Source organism: Lissotriton vulgaris, chromosome 7, assembly GCF_964263255.1.
Source record: "Lissotriton vulgaris chromosome 7, aLisVul1.2, whole genome shotgun sequence".
NCBI classification, from domain to species: Eukaryota; Metazoa; Chordata; class Amphibia; order Caudata; family Salamandridae; genus Lissotriton; species Lissotriton vulgaris.
The window spans coordinates 1265724057-1265745047 of record NC_141695.1 but is presented as its reverse complement, the minus strand read 5'-3'; the positions used below and the strand labels follow the sequence as shown (position 1 = coordinate 1265745047).

Below are 20991 nucleotides of genomic sequence, written 5' to 3'. Positions count from 1 at the left end.
GAAAGAAATCAGCTCTGGCTGTCCATTATTAGGCGGCATCGAGCGCTGCGAGGCAAAATGCTTCTTACAGACATTTGAAACAAATGTTCATGAAGCGAGCCTTTTAGCTGGCTAACTGGAGCCTGATCGGATTGGCCGAGCATGTGATGCGACGTGGACACCCTCTTCAGAGTAGTACAATGGGCAGTACTGAGAAGCATGCACTCTTGAGATCGCCCTGCATGGCCAGGAATAGTTGCAAAGCTGAGCAGAGGGCCTAAAGGCACTGAAATGGGTCATGTGCAACGTGCACCATGCACCAGCCTCTGCAAAGCAAACACAGCACAGAGGGGCGCCCAAAGCCCACTATAAGAATATTATAAGCAAATGGTCCAATCTTGACCTAAAATGGGAACCAAAAAAAGTTTTAAAAAGTGGAGCACAGGTTTGTGCGCACACTTGCTTCCCCTTCACAAGAAAGGAAAAGGAAAATAAAAAATACATTTATGAGAGAGGAACTAAGGGACATCATATGAGGTGGTAGCGGGGAAATCCGAGAAGAAGGTCATCTTTGGGGGCAGGGGGGCGTCAAAGATTGCTGTAGTGGGCGTTACCAACGCTAAAGTCAACCCTTCATTCCGACAGCGTACGCTTCAGCCAGAATTGTAAACATATCTGCTGCTCCACTGACATTTCCGCCTCCAAAGCCACTAAAAGTCCGACACCCGTGCAGATCGACTGCTTGTAGGTGCACTTTTTAAACAAGTCAAAACAAAACTTAAGAGCCGGGCGCGTGAGCTTCTACCGTAGACAGCTCACGTTGAGCGGCTCTTAGGTTTCGGTTTCCAAGGCGCATGGCAGAGTCCGATTCAGACACGCGCGACCAAATCCCAAGGCGCGCGTCAGAATCAGACTCTGCCATGCTTCTTAATGGTGCGCGCGGCCACCTCTTGTCTCCACTCGTTAGGTCTCGGCTAGAAGCTGAAACGATCACTATAGTTCTCTGGCGAGAACGCGCTTCTAGCCGAGACCTAAAAAGGAAGCAAGAACAGCACATTCTCCAGGTAAGAGGCCAAACATGAAACCACAAGGGTTCCAAGAAAAAGGATTTTGTTTACGGGCAGGGCATCCCTGGTAAAGGATGTGATCTCCTGTATTGCAAACTGCATCAGCACATAACTATACCACTGTTACTCTGGACTCCATGAGAATGCTATAGATACTGTAACCTTAGTTGGTAGGTTGTGCCAAGCAAAACAAGCATAAATGTTATGTAAGTTACAGAAATTCTGTAAAAAAAAAACTCACTTTATACCCTCCACAACTAATTCCGACCCTTGGATCACCTGAAGGAGCAAACAGGTTTGTTCGTCATCCATCGGGTCTTTGAGTACAATAACTTTGTTGTTTGGCTCTCAACTTTGCAGTTTCCATGCCCTGAATGGCAGAGCACATAATCTGCCCACAAGTACCTAAACATGACAGCTGCCGAAGTGACCTTCAAACACCTCTTCAAACCAAAGAGCTGTGCAAAGAACCCCGGCCTTACCTGAAGCAGATCTTCCGTCCACAATTCAGGTCTGGCTCTGTGGACACAGCAACACTGACCATGCCAGGGGGTATTGGCTCGGGCATCCAGGGCCTGCAATCAAAATCAAAGCATCAAAGACCAGAACACAACCCTTCACATGGCCAAGGAGTGCTTGAATGAGCCTACAGTTTTCACTAACATTCCCAGACTACTATAGGTAAAGTCACTCACTGCTCTCCTAGACCCCCTACCCATAAAGCACGCAACAGAAGACACCACGACTCCAAGACTACATCACTCCAAGCATGCCTCTAGCCTGACCCATGCAGCCTCATCACATTTATAGTACTATCCTTCCTAAACATGCTTTTCCACATTCCACATCTCTCTGGGAGGCAAAAATGAACCTAGATTACCCAGACCATCTGCAATAATCTCAATTGAAGTACCATTTTAAGCAGTGATCTGCTTTTCTTAAGTGAATTGTGCACTAGATAACTATGGGGGCACTTTCAGGCCAAATATCCAAGTTAGCCCTCCTACAGTTGTCTTGTGTGCGAGGATAACTAATTTCAAAAACAGGGTACAAACCGTTGCATGGGTATCCTGTCCTCAGGGTTCACATCTTCAGAGAGGGTCAAATTAGATGAAAGAATACGAGACCTGCTGTTCACACTGAGGAGAAACACGTCTGCATGTTAAACATGTGCTGGGACAAACTAAAACGTCCAGCCAACACCGCCAATTAAATTTCTCACCCAAGTAACTCCTCCAGAGCAGAGCTGTACTCCACCAGCATCCAGGGCTCAGGGAGCAGGGCCGCAGGCAGGGTGCCCATCTGCTGCATAGGTTCCTGAGGAAGACTAAGAGGAGACCAGTCAGAGGCAAGAGCCACCAGTGACCTTACTTTAATGGATCTTGGATAAATACTTGTATCAAACATTCATCCCTGGCATTACACCAACCTATGAAAACACCCAGTGCACGCATGTGCAGCTACACAAGAATTTACATGCTCATCTGCTTATATCTTGCGCAATCCTAAAACATACAAATACTATAAGAACCAGATTTTACAGGAGGACCCTATTACACCAGCAACTCTGCACTAAAAATCCTACTCCACCCAGTATTATCTCACCCCCACTGTACTACCTAACCATGCTGGAGCCAGCAATTTCCCTACATTAAATTTTTAAGGACATGTCTCATCACCCTCCGTGCTGCAGTCCCTCGTTTCTCTTGCCACCAATATTCAACAAATTTCCATACATCCCCTTCCATCCCCCACAGCCCATTACCACACTTGCCACTGTCTGCACCGACGGTCTGCATAGGCAAACCAAGTTGGTCAACAGTCCTGGACCATATTGACAATTTGACCAATATAATAAATTCCTGCATAATACCCAGGTTGCTAGTAGACACTAAATCTGGCAAGCCAAATTTGCCCTTTGACTAGAAGTAGCCTGTATACACACTATTCATATCACTTGCAGCAGGCAGATTACAGTAAAACAATGGTGAGACATGACAATTTGAACTGTGGGCAGAGTAAGTCAATATCTGAATATTTTACTAAAGGTACCAGGTGCACAGGACAGCAACGCTATCAGTCTTAACTAGGTTTGGTTAAATACTTGGGATCGCAAGTTCAAGAGAGGAATTTAGGTTGCATGCAAAGTCACCAAGTAATGGAGACAACCAGATTTGGAACTGTGAGTGCATTACAGAAAGTGTTATACCCTTTAAGTGCTAGGAGAATTTAAAGTTAGCGAGCACGCATAGGGAGCAGGGCCCACATTGAAGGCAGGGATAGTCTGCGCAGAAAGAGCAGATTGGAAAGGTGGCATCTGATGAACTGTCTGGGTGGGGGGGTAGGGGCACTGGAACACTAGGATGAGAAATGTGTATGAACACTGTAGGTGGCAGAGAACCATGCAACCGGGAGTCAGTGGAACAGCGGCTGACTAATGATGGTCAAAGGGAGACAACCTATAGGGAGAGGCAAAGAGCAAAAAACGTGTTTGCTCATGACAAGAAGATTTATTAACAAGGCTGCAGACAGGGTTTATGATTATAAGATGTAATATAGCACCTTTGAGCATACAGGTTGTGAAGGAGACATGATAGATTCAGGCTTAGCTGACTGAACAGCAGAGGCTGGCTGACGAAGAGAAATAGTAAACCGCTAGGTGCTACTGGGGTGTAGATGTGGATCCTAGTAAGCTTAACATCAATCAGCAGAGAGCACTCTAGTGTCTTACAACAGTGAGACCAGTTGTGATGGCAATATCAGCATCTGCGACACTGAATAAACTGACAGAAAGAATGCGGACCTAAATACAGAACTGACAGCTGTTAACAAAAATGTATCTGGTGTCTCCTTTCCAGAACGGAGAGAAAGTCTGATTCCAACCAGTTATCTGCAGTGAATCCAGATGCTACAATACAGCATACTAAACAGATCAACACTGGTATGGGACAAACTTGTCCCTACTCCATCATGGTATTCTATGGTGCATGGATGAGGGAGTCTGTAGCAATGTCATTTATTATTGTTGAATGCAGGTGTTTGCCGTCACCTAGGTACTCAAAAAGTAATTGAAGTCTCCAAGCGCGGCATTAGCCCTGGATTTTGTTGAGTGAGAAAATCAATGAATGGTTCTGTAAAGCTGTGTGGCCCAACCACTGTATTATTCTTATCTGCCCATGTTTCTCTGACAGTTAACTAACAGTAAGCGGGCCTGCGCAAGACTCAAGAAACAGAACGCTTGGTCTTGTAAAATCAGGTACAGTAAAAGTGTGCCCCCATCCAGCAAGGGCAGCTATGGGCCCCCTCAAAGCTACGCAGACTGAAAGTGCCTACAGTTCTGACATTTTTACCTGTACCACTACTGTGGAACCTGCCTATTTGCCCCCCACTGTTCAGTCAAGTCACCTATAACTTAGGTCTAGGACCTTCCCTATCCTTGTGTGTACTTGTGGGTTAGGGGGCAAGTTTAACATTACTAGTTCAACCAAGAGGTCATGCCTTCAGGAGCAATAATATGCAACGAATCTATCCACTTTAGTACAGTCCTAAAAACTAACCTGTTCTCTGGTAATATTTAGAAAAACAGCTTTAAATCAATCTAGATGGAGTGCATTTATTTGGGACTGAATGCATGGCTACAGATCAGGATGTTTCACTGCAAGTTGTCCTTTGTCCAAACTAATCCGACAGCCTCCCTGATCCTTTATAAGATGCTGCCTAGCAGGCAGAGTGGTTCAGATAACACATTCTGACCAGGACTAGCACAAAACGGACCCATAGAATTCAGCTGCCCACAATTCTTAAATCGTGTCAGGAGGAACTGAAAAGATCCCAACACATACCATCCATTACCCCTGAATGTCAGGAAACAGACTACTGAGGTCACTGAATGCTAAAACACTTCAGAATCTACACAGGGTAACCATGCTGAAAATCGAGTATTCCTGCTGACTGGTAGTGTTAGAAAGAAAGGTCCAATCCTCAACTCTAGAATGGCACAATTCTTAAAGTTCATCCAATAGGTTTATGATAAAATGTTAAGACTTAATGCACATGTATCACAAATTCATTATACCAAACTACAATATGCAAGGCTAGTCACACACCCCTGTAAGCTGCCAGGAAACCCTTCCAGGTGATACTGCACGTTACAAATATACACAACAAAAAGTTCAAAGACATGGTAGACACGTCTTCAGCCTGGCACCAAGCTATGTTCAACAGCATCTCAACAATAAGACTACCTGGTGTGTCACGGCAGGAGAATTAACACTATGGGTGCCAGGTGTACAGGGCTCGGGAAAACAAGAAACATGTTTTCAATGTTCCATGGAAGCATTTTGCATAATAGCGTTCGGTAGCATGCTGGGTATCATTCAACTTCAGATGCATGCATATTTTTGAGACGCAGTCCGGCTGGAGGAAAGCTGTTATATTTGGCCACATAGGAGTGCCCTGTCCAATCAAACTCTCCCAGAACATTACAGAACCATCAGCAATTATGTCACACGCATGTTTACCTCAATCTTTATTTTAGTTCATAGCAATGCAAGCTTCTCTATAGTGTGGCCAGACCTGAAAAGAACCAAATGATCCAACAGCAGTGCAGCCCTCCTCTGGCCCGAAATAGATTTTTGCACCAAAGGCTAGATTACCAAGTTTTCCTTACATATGGTCAGCTTTTATCCTGAATTGCATTGGAGGGGATCTGGCCAGCAACTCCAGGGGAGATGCTAATTTTATTGGGGTTGTGGGGATAACTAGGGTTAAAGGACATCTCAGTCTTATCGCAGTTCATCTTTATGGTGATGGTCCGCATCCTGTAATTTCGTAGGGGTCAATAGAACGAACTTACCTTACTCAGGATTGGGTACTGGTTGCGGAATATTGGACCTCAGAGGGTTGGAGAGGCATGGTTGGAGAGGAATGAAGCGCTTCCTCGCCTACATGCAGTGGTCATGACCTTTGCCACTGCTTGTGGGGCACAGGCAAAACTGGCCACAAATAGTCTGAACCAGTGGAGAAAGCAGATTAATACATACACATACCAAGGCAACCCACCTTCTTGGGTCTACACACAACTTTAGAACCACCATATATCCATGGGTGGGGTATTCCAAACCCTCATGTCCAGTCAACTCATGCTTAAAGACGTTACAGTTACAGAAGCAAGGTGTTTCATTCATGGATGCCACCCCAGCTTAGAGTGCTGGTACCACTGATTGCGCCCTATAACTTAAACAGCTGTCACCAATCTTTAGTTGCATCAAGCCTGGGGATGGACGCAGTAGTCAGCATAGCTAAACGGTAGCACTTAAAATTATGTTGAGGACCTGCCAGGTGAGAGCTTACTCATGCCACTAACATGCACATTCTTGCTGCTATAGAGATCATGGATCTCTTCAACTTGGACTAGTCTCTCTCTGTTAACAGTTAAAAAGCACAATAGTGGTCCACGAAGGTTGCATAGATGCTAGTTTTTTCAAGACATTTAAGTTTTTCTGAACTATACATCTTTATTCAGTTGACCAACAGAAAAGCCTTCTTAGGACTTGTTTATTTGACTGTTCTTCCTCCACCCAGACAACCAAGTTGTTCAAGATTACTTTGGTATAGCTTTGTCTCACAAATGAAGCAAACTTAAGCGGTAGGATTTTGATCTTCTATATTTTCTCTTTTTATAAATTGGCACCAATGCAGCACTGGGGACTAAAAGTAAAGATACTGAACACATATGTTCCTAACAACTGAATCAGCTTAAGTCAACATCGCATCCCTGCCAGAGATTAGGCATGCTTGAAGGGACGGGATCTGCAAGTACAGTGTGCTCTTTAATAGAGTTAGGCCTTAATACACTTCAATCCCAATAAAGTAGGCACTCTCAGCAACACTGAAGCTGACAAACTTATTTATAACATAACCCACATTAGAGATAAAATTGTATTGGTTACAGTTAGTGAGACATGGACGTTGCACCTACTCGCATGTCCAAGCACATCTCCAGTTAAGCATTTTAAGATGAATGATAGCATAAGAGTGGCCCCAGCTTTTGTAGATCATATTGTACTGCTTAATTGCAGTATGCTAAGCGGCATATAGTGGAAAATCAGATTTGCTGATGCTTCTATCAGCGAGGTGTTAGTCGAATTATGAGGTGAACCTGTTAACGTCATATGGGTTTATGTCCACCGTCATACTACTATCAGAGCATGAAGGAAAGCAGCATGCTATAAGGCAGACAACGTAGGCTCCCCTGAACAGATCTCACTGTGGTGGGGGAGAAGAAACTTTTCAACGGTCACTGAAATATCACCGAGTCCAATCACCTGTATCAAACACTCAACACTTAATATGAATCAATTGTTTCAATGTAATAACACACATATTTGGATTCGATTCCCATTTGATTCTTTATTAAATATCTTCTCAGAAGGATATTGATTGTAGCCATGGCCAAGGCATTTCGTCCCCCTTGGGACTTCTTCACAACTCCTTCCAATAAATGCACTGGTGTCAAAACAGTTCGTACTCTTCAATGTACGAAAGAAGTGGTTAGGAAAATGATTTTATTTGTGGAGTTAATCCAACTCCAGTGAGAAGTGTGGTACTGGCTGCACCAGCCATCTTTTGTAAGACTTTTCGAAGGGTTCTGTGTGTCATTAGAGTTCAAGTCAGGAGTAGGTAGACCAAGTCTGCACCATTCTGAGTAACATCTCTAGTAATCCGAGACTTGGTGTTCAAGCAATTCTGTTCCCGTTGGAATTGAATAAGCCACTTGCTATGCTGTAAAAGTAGGTACATTCTTTAGAGACTAAGCCACATTTCAAGCACTTAATAGGACGACAGTGCACAGAAAAGGGTGAATGTAATAGGAGACCTAAATAGAGATTGTGCAGATGGGAGTCTAATTGGCAGTGTGGAAGGAGGATTCTCCAGGATTTATAAATTTAAATGTGTAAACTATTTATAATACTCATACATCACAGCAGAAACGAATTCATATCTACTCATGAATTTGAAGTACGTTGGGGCAGCTTGTGCGTGTTTAAATTGCCTTCATCTTACTGCATTTGGGGGCCCATTAGTAGAACTCACAAAGGTAATAACTGGTTGGAATTTAAATGCATCTCTCCAGCTACTACACTTATTAGGAAAGTTTCTGGTGTGTTAATCCAGAAATGGACACCTAAATGTAGATGTTTGGTTTCTTTCTCTGCTAGCCAATGTAAGATTTAAATATGATTAGTCAGACATCCTGCAGTCCTATTAATGAAACAAAATTAGAGAAGTCTCAAAGGGCATTAAACTAACCAAGACTGGTGAGTGGTAGGTGCTGATGAGCCATTTTAATTTATATTAAAACTGTTTTGGGACTCTATCACTGATGATCTTTGACTTTGGAACCCTTTGATCTCATTAAGAGTGAAGTTCATGCTTGTTTAAACAGTAGGTCAGACAAATCTAGTAAAAACAGATTTACCAAGTGACTTGTGCTAAAACTTAATCGAACTGTTCTTTCGATCAATCAGTAGAAAGGTTTAAGACATAAAATAGCTGTGATATTAATTGCCAATATCAGCGTACAAACCGAAAGGTAAACCAATAATGTGGCAACAGATGCACACAGGGCAATGTAGAGATAAGCCATAACTGCTAAAATGAAATTCCATATATATTTTTTAGATTCTAAGAAACCGCTTGGCGAAAGGATGCAAAACCATAAAAAGGAATCAATATATGGTGTGCAGAAAATCTAAAATGGAATAAGGTATCTCAAAATGCAATCTAATACAATGTCTTCAGCCCCTGGGTTATAAATCTCTGGGGATCCAACATATACTTGCTCTCCATCCCAAACAGTTAGCCAGGGAAGGGATCCCACAACCAACTAGGCAAACAAGAAGTAACTCCTTACCCGGGGTTCCCACGTGGGGGGAGGGGGCTTTACCTTTTGGCCGCCCACATAAGTGTTGGACCTAGGTCTAAGCAGAAACTGGTTTTGGCTGAGCAAACATGTTATCAAATTGAAATGTGATGTAACACAATCAGATGTTTCATACAATATGTATAGCCACTTTCTATTAAAAGCGGGGACCATGTGTTAATGGATGTACATTTAGTCTAAGGACATGAGATTAGTGATAAACTACATCAAATGATAGAACTGTTTGCAAAACTAAAGCATGCCGTTTACAATTATGGGTTCAATGATGAATACTGACCCTAGTATATTTACCTACAGGATCCGTTGGTAAAGGCAACCATCCAGTGCCCTTACAGGAGAGACAACCATATTCAGTAGTCTTGATAAAGATGGTACATGAATAAACAAAACCATCGAAACACGTCGACGCCTAGCATCGCACAATCCAATTTCCCAACCTACTCCAAGAATATAAGAAAAAAATCAAGTCTTGGAGCGGGTGCCAGAAAAAGAGGGTTTTGATGTGCACTTGATGAAAGACAAATTGTTTATGTCCCAGTGTTTGTATGTCTCTTTCTAAAAATCTGTTCTCTAGATACACAGGAAGTTGATTTAATTGTACTTTTTCTTTCACGATAGGTATTTTTAATATGTATAAATTGTGAAATTGTTGACAAAAAACTTTTTTTATTCAAAGGAATAGTTTCTTTTTATCTATGACAATGAGTTTTAATATGTTTTTATTGTATGTTTGAATAAATTTTGATACTTGTATATAACTGTTTTATTTGTTAAATTCTTTTGCTTAGTGAAGCCTTGTGTCCAAGACTAAACTTTTTGGGCATCCTTACATAGTCTCTTACCTAAGGGAAATCTTTTCACTTCACTGTTTATAAGTATCCCTTTCCCCTGGGTCAAAAGGGGTCTCTCCCTCACTTTTACAGCTAATTCAGCCCTTTACGATTTCCAGGTTAGAGATAATCAGACATTCAATAACCTCACAAAAACATTTTTGGACATGCATACATAATCATTTAGCAGAACACAGCTTAAGGATACTGAGATTCTGAAAAGCAGCCAAATATAAAACCAATCACATGCAATGTTGTCGTTGGGAGAGTCGCAAATCTTCAAGACCCCCATTACAAACTAAGTGAACTTCTGGTGCTACGTGAATGTACTGGAATATACTTTGCCTGAAAACAAAACTCCAGATTTCTTTGTTCATGGGGTGCGTCAGTCATTCCATTCTAATTAATAATTAAAGTAGTACTCTTCATCCTCCGGTTCTTTTAAACCACAATTTTTTTTTCTGCTTCTTCACCCACCTTTGGCCTTGCAGCCAGATACCAAGCCAGGTGAACATGGCTGTGTACAAGTTTGCACGAAAAGAGCATAAGGACAGTATGTCAGGTCCATGAATCCAGATGGTGACAAACAAATATTTTATAAATAAATAAGCAATCAGTAGGCCTACTTCTCTACAGGTCAACCAGGCTGGTTAGATTTCAAAGTCATTAGCGATCCTATTTCTAATACAGGCCAAGCATACAGCAACTGTTCAACATATATGGAAAGGTACATCATCCAAAGGTGAACAGCATAGTATGCAAGAATGCTTTGCGTGTCAGGAAGCCATATCAGATGGGCTATTTGGTCTGCACCATAGGCACTTTCAGTAGCAGTGAAATTAAATTACTATTTACTGTCCACATCAATGGTGATTTGTTACAGGATGTCAGTGATTTAAATTAAATAATTCATAAGTTATCTGTGACGTGGGAAGTCATGAGCAGAGTGCGTATGTAGTGCTAGAGGCACACCTATGGTTTGAAACTACGTGATGACCTTTGACAACCATGATTTTAATTGACTTTTGGTCTTTAACATCATTTTCCCCTGCTTGTGCCTTGTGTCCCTTGAGGTTTTCTTGAATATCTTTTGTAGTTTTAAAGTGGGAGCTGTCACAGTAGTACAGCTTGCCAAGAACAGAACGTGTGGGTTGTGCATTTGAAAGCATGAGAGGTGTGGAATGTACTTTTAAACCCAAAGTGTAGTGTTATGAGCAGTGGTGCACAAATGTGCATCGTGTTGTACACTGGGAAAAATTATGATGTTCTTACTATTGGCTTTGACATGCCTTTATGTCATCTTGAATTCGGACTCATCTTGCTTGAGCTTTTTGAGCGCACAGGCATGCCTCCAGATTACTCAAATTGTTTGGATTATTCACGTAAAAGGTGCTTAGTTTTCTGTACCTTTGGAGATTGTTGAATGTTACGCCTGAGACTTTCGTAAGCTTCGTTAAGATAAAGGCTGGAACATGTCAGAATGCAGGAGGAACTGGAGAACTCCTTTGCCTTGGAATGCTTGTATGGAAAGTAGCCAATTCCAGTAAATTACCTTGGTGCAGAGGGAAGGCCTACCTTAATCTTCTAGTGTGTTTTGAGATTATAAAGCGGAGGTTTGTGGACTTACAAATCAGAATTGTTTAGTTTGAACTGAGGACGCATCATCAGTGCAGGCATCTGGTTGCTGAGTCTCCTGCCTCAGCTGTAAAACACCCAGTCTTGAGTGTGCCATGATGAAGATTGCACCAGGTGAAGTGTTTGATTTTTGATTGTTGGCTGTTTGCGTGCATATGCAGTTTCCAGTGGCTATAACAGTCATTGTGCACCTTCAGTTTTCAGTTATAATCATCTGAGGTGTTTTCTTTGAATATTGACTGTGATGTGTGAGTGTGCACATCCAAGGTAATCATTTGATGTACTTTGTGTATATATCTTTCTGATTTCTTGCAGGGCGTCTAGTATAACTTGCTAGTGTTTAATTCCTGCTTGAGTTTCATTATCCATGCATTTAACAGTTGCATTTGCCAAGTGTGTTATTGCATATAAACACACACACTTGAATGTTGTTCATTTGCCATGTGGGAAAGCTTTTCTGTTAGAAAGCATTGCAAAAATAAAACCCCAAGTCTTATTCTGAAAGCAGTCTTTGATGTGCTTCATTTTATAAAGTGAAATACCTTTCCAAGGGGTGTTGTGTAATGTGTATTGCTTCGTCATGTTTGAGCCACCGTGTGGGAGAGTGGTATTCTGGAATATCTGGGAGTGTGAAGCAAGACATATCACAGCACTATTTTGAAAAAGAGGCACATCTATGTGCACCAAATCGTTCCGAATCATTCTCCTGAGAGACTGATAAGCAGTCCGTGAGCTGGCTTTACACCACCACCATCAAGCAGCAACTAGAAGACCATCTTCTCAAAGTTCTACACTCAACTACTCCAGACCTCTGATATCAAGATAACCCAAGAGCATTTACCAAGTCTAAATTAAAGTTACAGGAGCCCTAGCAGTGTCACCTCCGCTAAAGAACTGCAAACTCAAAGCCCCATAGGAAGTCTCAGAATTGCCAAAAGATAATATTCTTATTCTTTCAATGGGTGTGCATCCACAGATCGATATTACTAAGATTATATCTTAATTCAAGAAAGCTGAACATATCTGCAATGCTAAAACGGTCACCTTTTACACTCTTACTTCAACAAAAAACAGTCATATTGGGGAAACTAAAATGCTGTTAACACCCCATTAGCAATGAACTAGGAACATACCTAAATAGTAGCAAGTTACAGCCATGTCTGGTCTAAAATACATTACATGGGCTGTAAAGAATATATACCAGAAAAACTATCCACACATTATGAAAGACTGCCATACTAAAAGGCTTCTGTCCTTATCGTTTTAATGTAGCCACCCTCCTGTGTTTCGGGGACTAATTTCTTTTTTTTTTATTTAATAGTGAAAATACATACAGGAACAAAAGCAATTCAAGTCGGAGCGACCCCCCCGCCCCCCACCTACCCACCATTTTGGCTGTTTATTAGTTGAGTTTTGTTGTTATTCAGGGTGTAGCCTGATCCTCAGATTCTAAAGCCAGTATGATGTTTAGGGGGATCAGGTGAGGTGATAGCTTGATAGTTGGCATAGGCCATAATTTTAGTATTAATTCCCTGTAAACGGACTGCTGGAATACTGTGTTTTTTTTCAATTTGTTTGATATACGGGTCTAAATAAATGGCAAACAGGGGGGAGAACAAGGACAGCCCTGCCTGGTACCCCTGGAGATGTTAAATTGACCAGTGGGTTGCCCATTAATGGATACACATGCCATAGGCTTGAGGTAAAGGTTTGCACCGGCTGTTTAAGTTTTGGCCCAAAGCCCATTCTGCTCATGACGGCCCACAAGAATCGCCAGGAGACCCGGTCAAAGGCTTTTTCAGCGTCCAGAAGTATCTCCCGCTACTTGTGCGGCATCGAATAGGGTAATAGCCCGCCTGACATGCTCCGTTGTACCTTTTTTGGGGGACGAAGCCATGCTGTCATTCTGGGGCTAGGGACTGCCACAGAGGAGATTCTAACTGCTAATATTTAGGAAAATAAAATTTGAGTCGCAATTGATAAGTGTAATAGGCCTATAGGAACTCCTCTAGTGGAGATTTGTCCTTTTTGGGGAATATAGCTATTCTTGCATTAGACCAAGAGGCAGGAGGCGCAGCCCCACTAAAGATAGAGAATACCACGTCAGAAAAGATAGTTTTAATTTGCGGGGCAAAGATCTTGTAAAACTCTACGGGAATGCCATTCAGGATTCCAGGATTTCATCCCAGGTTGGGGTCAAATAGAGAGACTGTTGTCTGGGCTAATTGGTCTGAGATCAATCTCGCTGAGATAGTGAGTGATCTCGCTTTCGAGAATATCATTCGCCCAGAGGTTTTCCTCTGTATACAACTTAGTGTAAAATTCCTGGAATATCTTCCGTATAAGGTTAGAATCACTGGTCTCACTTCCCGAGGGGAGTTTTATTGTGTGTATCTCACTGCTGGAGACGTGTTGCCTAGTCCTTATGGCCAAGTGGTGCCCAATATTGGTGCTGCACTCGTAGTTTTTCCTCGCGTGAGCTTGCCCATTTGGCTGCGGTCCTGTTTGGATAAGTTGGATTAGTTTGGTTTCAGCTATCTTTAGTTTCCCCTGTAGATTACTGATTATAAGTACTCTTATTTTTATAAACTGAAAACCTAAGGGTTTACCCCCTCACCCCTGCCTTTAAAGTGTAACAAACAGTCATTAAGGAGGCAGAACCAATGTTTATTTCTAGAAATTCCTGGATCCATCTTTGCATATCTGTTTGATAGTTAATATCCTGCAGAAGGGCTTCCTCGAAACTCCACACTGGCACCTCCTTCCATTTCCCAAACCCCATGATGTTAAGAATAAGAGGATTGTGGTCAGACAAAGCGGGGGGCTGTCTCAATGGTACAGTTGTTAACGAGTTCAGATGAAAGAAAGTAGTAATCTAGTCTAACTAAGGAATGATGCGGGCGGAGAAGAAGGTATAGCCAGGTTGAGTAGAATTTAAACTGGCCCAGGTGTCTCTTAATCCGTGAGTCTGGGCAAGATTGGCTAGTGCCTGAAAAACCTTAGGTTTCCGGCCTTTATATCTCCAGTTTTTATCATTCTCCCAGTTGCAAGGTAGTTGTAGGTTAAGGTCGCCGCATAGAATAATGGGGGTGAGCCAGTGTGCTAGTTCGCCTGAAACCAGGTTGATGACCCCTGGATCGTCAGTGTTGCTTCCATAGATTGAGCAGAGAGTAAAGGGAGGACAATTAGAGAGATGACACTCAGTTATAACCCATCTGGCCAGTGGGTCAGATTTGACCTGGGGATTGTTGAGGTAATCTGTCTGCCAAAATTCCTACCCCTTTACTTTTGGCACCCTGTGTAGTAGCCCCTAGGACTTTAAACCCCAAAGTATACAGTAAGTGCTTCTGAGAGCCTTCTACGTGAGTCTATTGTAGACAATGTTACCCCTGCCCCCCCACCCCACCCCCCAAGGACCGTGCCCTAGGGCCACACTTTGCCTTTTAGAGGGATCATTAAGCCCGCAGATATTAGCAGAGACAATTCTTAATGGATCTGACTTAGCCATTTATAAAAAAAGAAAAGAGTAGTCCAGATCCTTTGGTCCTGCCCTAAACCATAGTAAGTAGATTTACAGGTGTGTATGTGCCAAAAAAAACATTAGTGCTTCTGCGCCAGCTCATTCGGTTAATGTACCCCACCCACCCCTTCTCCGAGCAATCAGGTGAGACCTTCGAGCAATCAACATAAGCCCCGGCTGCCTGCCACGCTAGAAAAAAAAAAAAGGAACAGAGAGACAAGTACGGCTAGTAACCCTTTGAGCAGCACTATAAAAAAAAAGAAAAAAAATTGTCAACAAAGGCATGTCTGCCTCTGCCCGGTTCCAGTGGAAAGGTTAATGCTAATTTTTAAGCAGAGAGGCTGTAGGCCAGCGGGGGGGAGAAAAAAATATAACAAAAAACAGATTAGAGTTCATTGCAGTAAAAACAAAGTGTAAGAAAAAAGCCCGCCCAGTGACAGTGAGGTTAATTGCGGAAAAAAAAATCTGTGGGGAATAATCTTTACATCGGTTATTTTTCTTGGACTTCAGCTCATCCAGATACTCCCCAGCTTTTATTTCGGATAGAAAAACATTGGTGGTCCAGTTGGTGATTACTTTGAGCCTGGCGGGGTTCATTAAGCAAACCTCAGCCCCTTGCTGCTGGAAAGGAGAGATCAGTTGTCTCAGACGCCATCTCTGTTCCACTGTCTGGTGGCAGAAGGCAGGTTTGGCAAAAAATGTTATCCCATTGGCCCCTTTCTTAGAGTTAGAGCGAGCCTGGTCGTATATCAGCTGTCTGAGGAGGAAGTTTCCAAAATAGACACGGAACACCCTTGGCTGCCCTCCAGTCACACTACCACTGTTGTATTGCAGTTTCTGATTAAAAGGAAAGCGGTGGGCCCTCTGCACTTCGCGATCCCAGTCCCAGCCCAGGTGGTCTGGGAAGGAGTCTTGTAGTAGCTTGATGATGAAGCATCTTCGGTCATACCCCTCTTTCCCCTCCGGGATACCCAGCAGGCGGAGGTTATTCCTGCGCTGGCAATTTTCCTGGTCCTCCATCTTGGACATCAAATCTACCAGGCAGGCGGTGTTGGACTCACCCTGTTTAGTGGCCAAGGACTCTGAATCCAGGTGCTCACTCAGTGCTTCAACCATGGTGATCCGGTCGTTAATGTCGGTGCAAGTTTTGCTCAACCTTCTTAGCTTCTTGGCAGAATGTTTTGCAGCGTGGTTGTCACCCCGAAACTCCTCTTAAAATTCTTTAATGGAGGAAAGTATAGAGGCTAAGGAGGGTTTGGTTAAGTCTGCCTGCAGGCGTTTAGAACTCCCCCACTGTGTTGAATTGGGATTGTCTTCATCTAGGGGGTATGACATTTGGGAGTCAGAGTAATCCCATTTCAGCTGGCTACGGCGCTTGTTCTTGCTTCTGGGCTTTTTAAAGCGCGAGACTGCCTGTGTCTTTGTGGGAGACCTTGCTGTCAACTTCGCTGACAGTCAGACCCACCCTCATCCGATGAGGTGGGTGTACTGTTTGAGACCGAGTAAAAGTGTGCAAGCCCTGCCTCAGGAGTCCAGGGATTTTGCGAACCGGAGGGAACTACTAGGCATTGGATTACGTTTGTGCCACCAACCTACGCCTTTGACGCTGTAGACGGAGTGCCATGGCTGCCATTGCTGGGTCCCTTATCCTGAACCTGAGACTGTACAGCGGGAAAAGACTGGGATGGAACCAATAAATGTGCTGTAGTACCGATTGATTGATTGCCTGGGTTCAAGGCGAGCTTGGTTGTTTCAGCAGCAAGTTCATCTATAATTGCGTCAGCATCGGTGTACAGATTTCTACTAGGCCGGTTTTCTTCCATACCACCCTCTTGTTGTAATCTTAACTTAGGGCTCCCTGAGGGTGTATGCATATGGGTCTTCTGGTTAGCTTTGGGAGGTGGATTTTTTGCACCCAAGAATATTTTCCCTGGGCGGGGCGGGGGGGCGGTATCAGGGTTCTTAGAGTCTCTAGGCACGGTTCCCCCCCCCTGTTTTGCCCAACAGTTTTTTTGTATAGTTACTAACATCTCGCCTGGGCATGGAGGCATCCTCGGTGGCTGTAACATCTCCTCTGGGATCCTTTGGCGTTTTTAGCTTGCCCCCTCTCCGCAAACCCCGGGCGCTCATGTCATGTCTGCTTCTTTAGATGGGGGATATGATCAAAGTCCAGCTGCAGGGAAGCCTGTGTGACGCAGCGGCCGCGTCACAATGTGGAGAAAGAATCATGGCCGCTATTAAATGAGGAATGGCCCGTGCGTGTCCATCCGAAAAAGTAGCGTGTATATCCCAGAGAGGCAGGAAAGCCTTGCGATTTGCTTCACTGCTGCTTAGTCGCCCACCGTGCAGTCACAGATAATCACGTTCACAAGAGAGCTGTCGTAACTGAGCCGTTCATGGTGTTTGGTGCTCTCGGCAAACCGGCATCATCTCAGGCGGCGCAGGGCAGCTAGCCGATCGTTACGCTTCAGGCGTGAGCAGGCAAGAGCTCACGCTGACTCCATCTTTGCTCCACCGACTAATTTTTTTGTGCCAGGGACAAAGGTCATGCTTGCACTCCAATAGCACTGGACTCTAGCACAATTTTATACCATCTGCCACAAGTCGCTATTTCATCACAAAGTGGAAGCCTTGTTTCTTGGTTCAGTTCCTTCTTTGAAACTGCACTTTAGATCTAATTGGGCTCTTTCTTCTCTAATTCTATATGACTTGGCACTCCTAAGAACCTTCCCTCTGCCTATTCACGATCCCTAATCCCATATCCGGGATGCACTTGGATACTATATGTACATGGAGGATTGCCAGATAATTCTCATTTTCCAAACTCATTTTTTTCATGACTTACGTGCATTTGTTATGCCTCATACCAATTTCTTAACATTGATGGAATAGCTTGACCTCACACCCCTGCCGATTAAGCTACACCCCCTGCTGGCTAAGGTACTATTTTTTAATTTATGTTTCAGCACTCCATGGCAGGGCATTACTTTATTCACTCCTCCCACTGTTATTTTTTATTTATTTATTTTGTGACTACCTGACAGCTGCACACTCCCGACAGGGCCTTCCTACTGGTCTTTTGCTCCACAACATTAATCAACCCCCAACACGGCTTGCTTTATTTTTGTTTCATTCACATTTTTTAAATTATTTTTGCGACTTCCAGTACTAAAGAGCAGCTTGCATCTCTGTGTTGCTTTCACATACACACTATTTCCTTAATTTACCACGGCCGTCTGCCACTTTGGAACACTAAATTATGATTAAATCATACAAAAACATGTTCTGATGATTGCCATAGAAAGGGACACATCGGTGGCCATCCAGAAATAATTTGTTAAATTTTGGGGGGAAATGTTTCATGATGGCTGCTCAAACACGGTGGCAATCTAGGAATTCTATTTTATACTTTGAAAAAGAGCAAAACGCCCATACATTAATCTGCACAAACATACATTCATAGGCAGCCATCCAGGAAATGTTTTTACCTAAGGATGTGTCAAAAAACAAGCACTGGCAAGGACAATAGCTCATCACACGCAACTAAAAAGGCAAGAGCAAGTAATTGTAGCTGCTGTGACCCAACAAAGCAAAATGGTCAGTCACACAGGTAAATTAGTTAAATATGTTTCAAAGCAATTATTTTGAAAGCAATTGTTTAAAAAAAAAAACTTTCATTGTAGGAACAATGAAATATTTACTAACAAAACTGATCACAATCGAAGCACAAGTTTGAGACAGAAACGGGATGACACTCCCGCCACCATTTTTTTTTTGATAAAGTACAGCCGTATACCTAGGCTGATGGAGGCCTCACTATGCTATGCGCTGACCGTTTGCATCTACAAACATTTCCTTGTAATGTGGCTACAGAGTGTTGTAACACCCCATTTCTCGGTCAGCACCCTCTGTGAGAATGGCTCAACAAAAAGCTGTAACTAAATCGCTTATCTGTGAAGGGTTGAGAAGTACACAACATACCATTAGCCCATCCATCTGACGGGCATGGAAGGGAGTTTGCGCTTGGAAGCAGTTGAAACCCCAAAATCGCATTACTGCAAGAAATTAGCTTTAAATAAATGATTACGTATTCGAAAGCGGTTTATAAATGGGTGAAATGGGCAGCATTCGTTTAAGCTGCCAGTTAGTATAATTTCGAAACCACGTACTCAATTTTGAAACCTACACGTGACATACGTTTTTAAAAAGCCAAAGTATGTTGCCTTTTGGTAAAATGTCTGATTTTTAAAACGTGCATAAGAGTGTAGAGGCCACACAGTAGTAAAAAAAAAAAAGTGCGCCCTTTTTTTTACACCTTCATATACCTACGATCAAAAAAAATATTGGGGGTAGCAGTAACCTGTACTGATGGGTACGTGCACTTAAGTGATAGTGAGGTGATATTGGAAGGGGAGGGGGGCGTGATGAGGGACGCGTTACACACAAGATTAACCATTACTCGCAAGGCAGGAGTTTCCGTTACAGAATAGATAAGAATGAGGACCCCCTCTCAAAGTTACTTAAAGGTGAGGGAGCTTCCCTTTTCTTGCCAGGAGTTTCCGTTGCATGCTGGTTAATTATGTATGGAGTGAAAAGGGATGTATGAACGGGACTCCTGATCAGCAGAGACTGGCGTACCTCGCTACAGACCCGAAGGGATAAGGTCAGCGACGTGAGACATTGTATCGCCCAGGAAACATTATTTTGTAGCAGGGATCATCTGTCATTTTCCGCTATAATTCGGTAGGTGTGTTTACCTGCAGCCCGGTAACTCCTCCTGCATCCATCCCGCAGCACCCGGCTCCATAACTCCGTCGGGCTCTGCGAGCACCAGAAAAGAGCCACACCTTCCCCACCTTTATAGCCTTTGATGGGTGGGCGGGGCTACTCATTGGACTAAAAGCCGGCCCGAGGACAAGTTATGTATTGTGGAAGAGGCGTGGTCCTGCATGCTAATAACATGATGAATGCTTCAAGGCGTTTACACGCCTCTGGAGTACGTCTGTTGGCGGGGGGGGGGGGCGGGGGGGGGGGGACAAGACAAACCGGAGCCCCCAGGCTCTTATCTTTACAGATCCGACTGCCTGGGATACATTGAATTTGAAAAGCATCCACCTGAAGATAGACAATGGAAATAGTAAAAGGACTTAGCGGTGTACACCCAGGGAAATAAAAGAAGGAAAATAGGGATCGAGCACCAGTTCTGCTAGAGCTCATTGAGTGTTCCAAGTCTGCGGAGCATGCTGACCAACGAAACCGGTTTCAACTAGAGGAAGCACTCTTTATTGTACAGATTGATGAATCTGTGGCCGAAAATAAACACATATTGTCAGTAGGGTGATCAATTTGCATGGGTGCAAATTCAAGACGGTGAGTGTAAAAATTCAAGACAAAGGGCAAAAATTCAGGACAAAATTTCTGGACACCCGGTCGAAATTCAGGACAAACCTTTACGTTTTACAGACACAGAGGAAGCTGCGCAGTAGTACAAATACATAAACGGGTCTTTGGTGAGCCAGCAGCATTCATTGACCTGTTAAATTGTAAGGGCCTCATTTATGAGACTCTTTGCGCCACCGTAACGTCACTTTTTGTGACGACCCGTGGCGCAGAAGCCTGCGTGATATTTATCAGGCAGCAGTAAGCCACTTTTTTGGGCTTATTGATGCATCTTGATAAATATCAGTCCCTTTAAGGAGTATTCAGTGTTAAAGGGGCGTGCAATGGGTGTTGCTGGGGGCGTTCCCAGAGAGGACCTAGGAGGTCCAAGACCTTATCCTGGCAAGCCCGCCAGGAACGGTCTAGACCCTTCTTGGGGTCCTTAGAACATTTTTTCATATATGTCAACATGGTAGGGTCGACCTCAGGCGTGTCCGCCAGGTTATCCGCTAAATCTGGCCGCGGACACTCTGAGCGAAGACGCGCACGCACGTCCTTATCAAAGGGATGGCGGATATATTGTTGAACATACTCCGCCACAGCTGGGGAGGGGAGCCAGGCAGATGAATTAGGGTG

At 43.5% G+C, this 20991-nt stretch overlaps 1 protein-coding gene across 4 annotated transcripts in view; it reads right to left on the bottom strand.

The window, feature by feature from the left end:
- Nucleotides 1–19909, bottom strand: part of LOC147703386 (oocyte-specific histone RNA stem-loop-binding protein 2-like) — a 68178-nt gene extending 48269 nt beyond the window's left edge. For 3 of the 4 annotated variants that reach the window (XM_086928916.1, XM_086928919.1, XM_086928917.1), the window contains exons 1-4: nucleotides 19734–19909; nucleotides 2269–2373; nucleotides 2102–2185; nucleotides 1529–1621 (exon numbers count right to left, since the gene is read on the bottom strand). In XM_086928916.1, the coding sequence (XP_086785042.1) occupies nucleotides 1529–1621; nucleotides 2102–2185; nucleotides 2269–2373; nucleotides 19734–19783 (332 nt within the window). In that variant the 5' untranslated portion in view covers nucleotides 19784–19909. The remainder of the gene's footprint in view (nucleotides 1–1528; nucleotides 1622–2101; nucleotides 2186–2268; nucleotides 2374–19733) is intronic. The other variant, XM_086928918.1, reaches the window with a different exon arrangement.
- Nucleotides 19910–20991: the final 1082 nt, after the last annotated feature.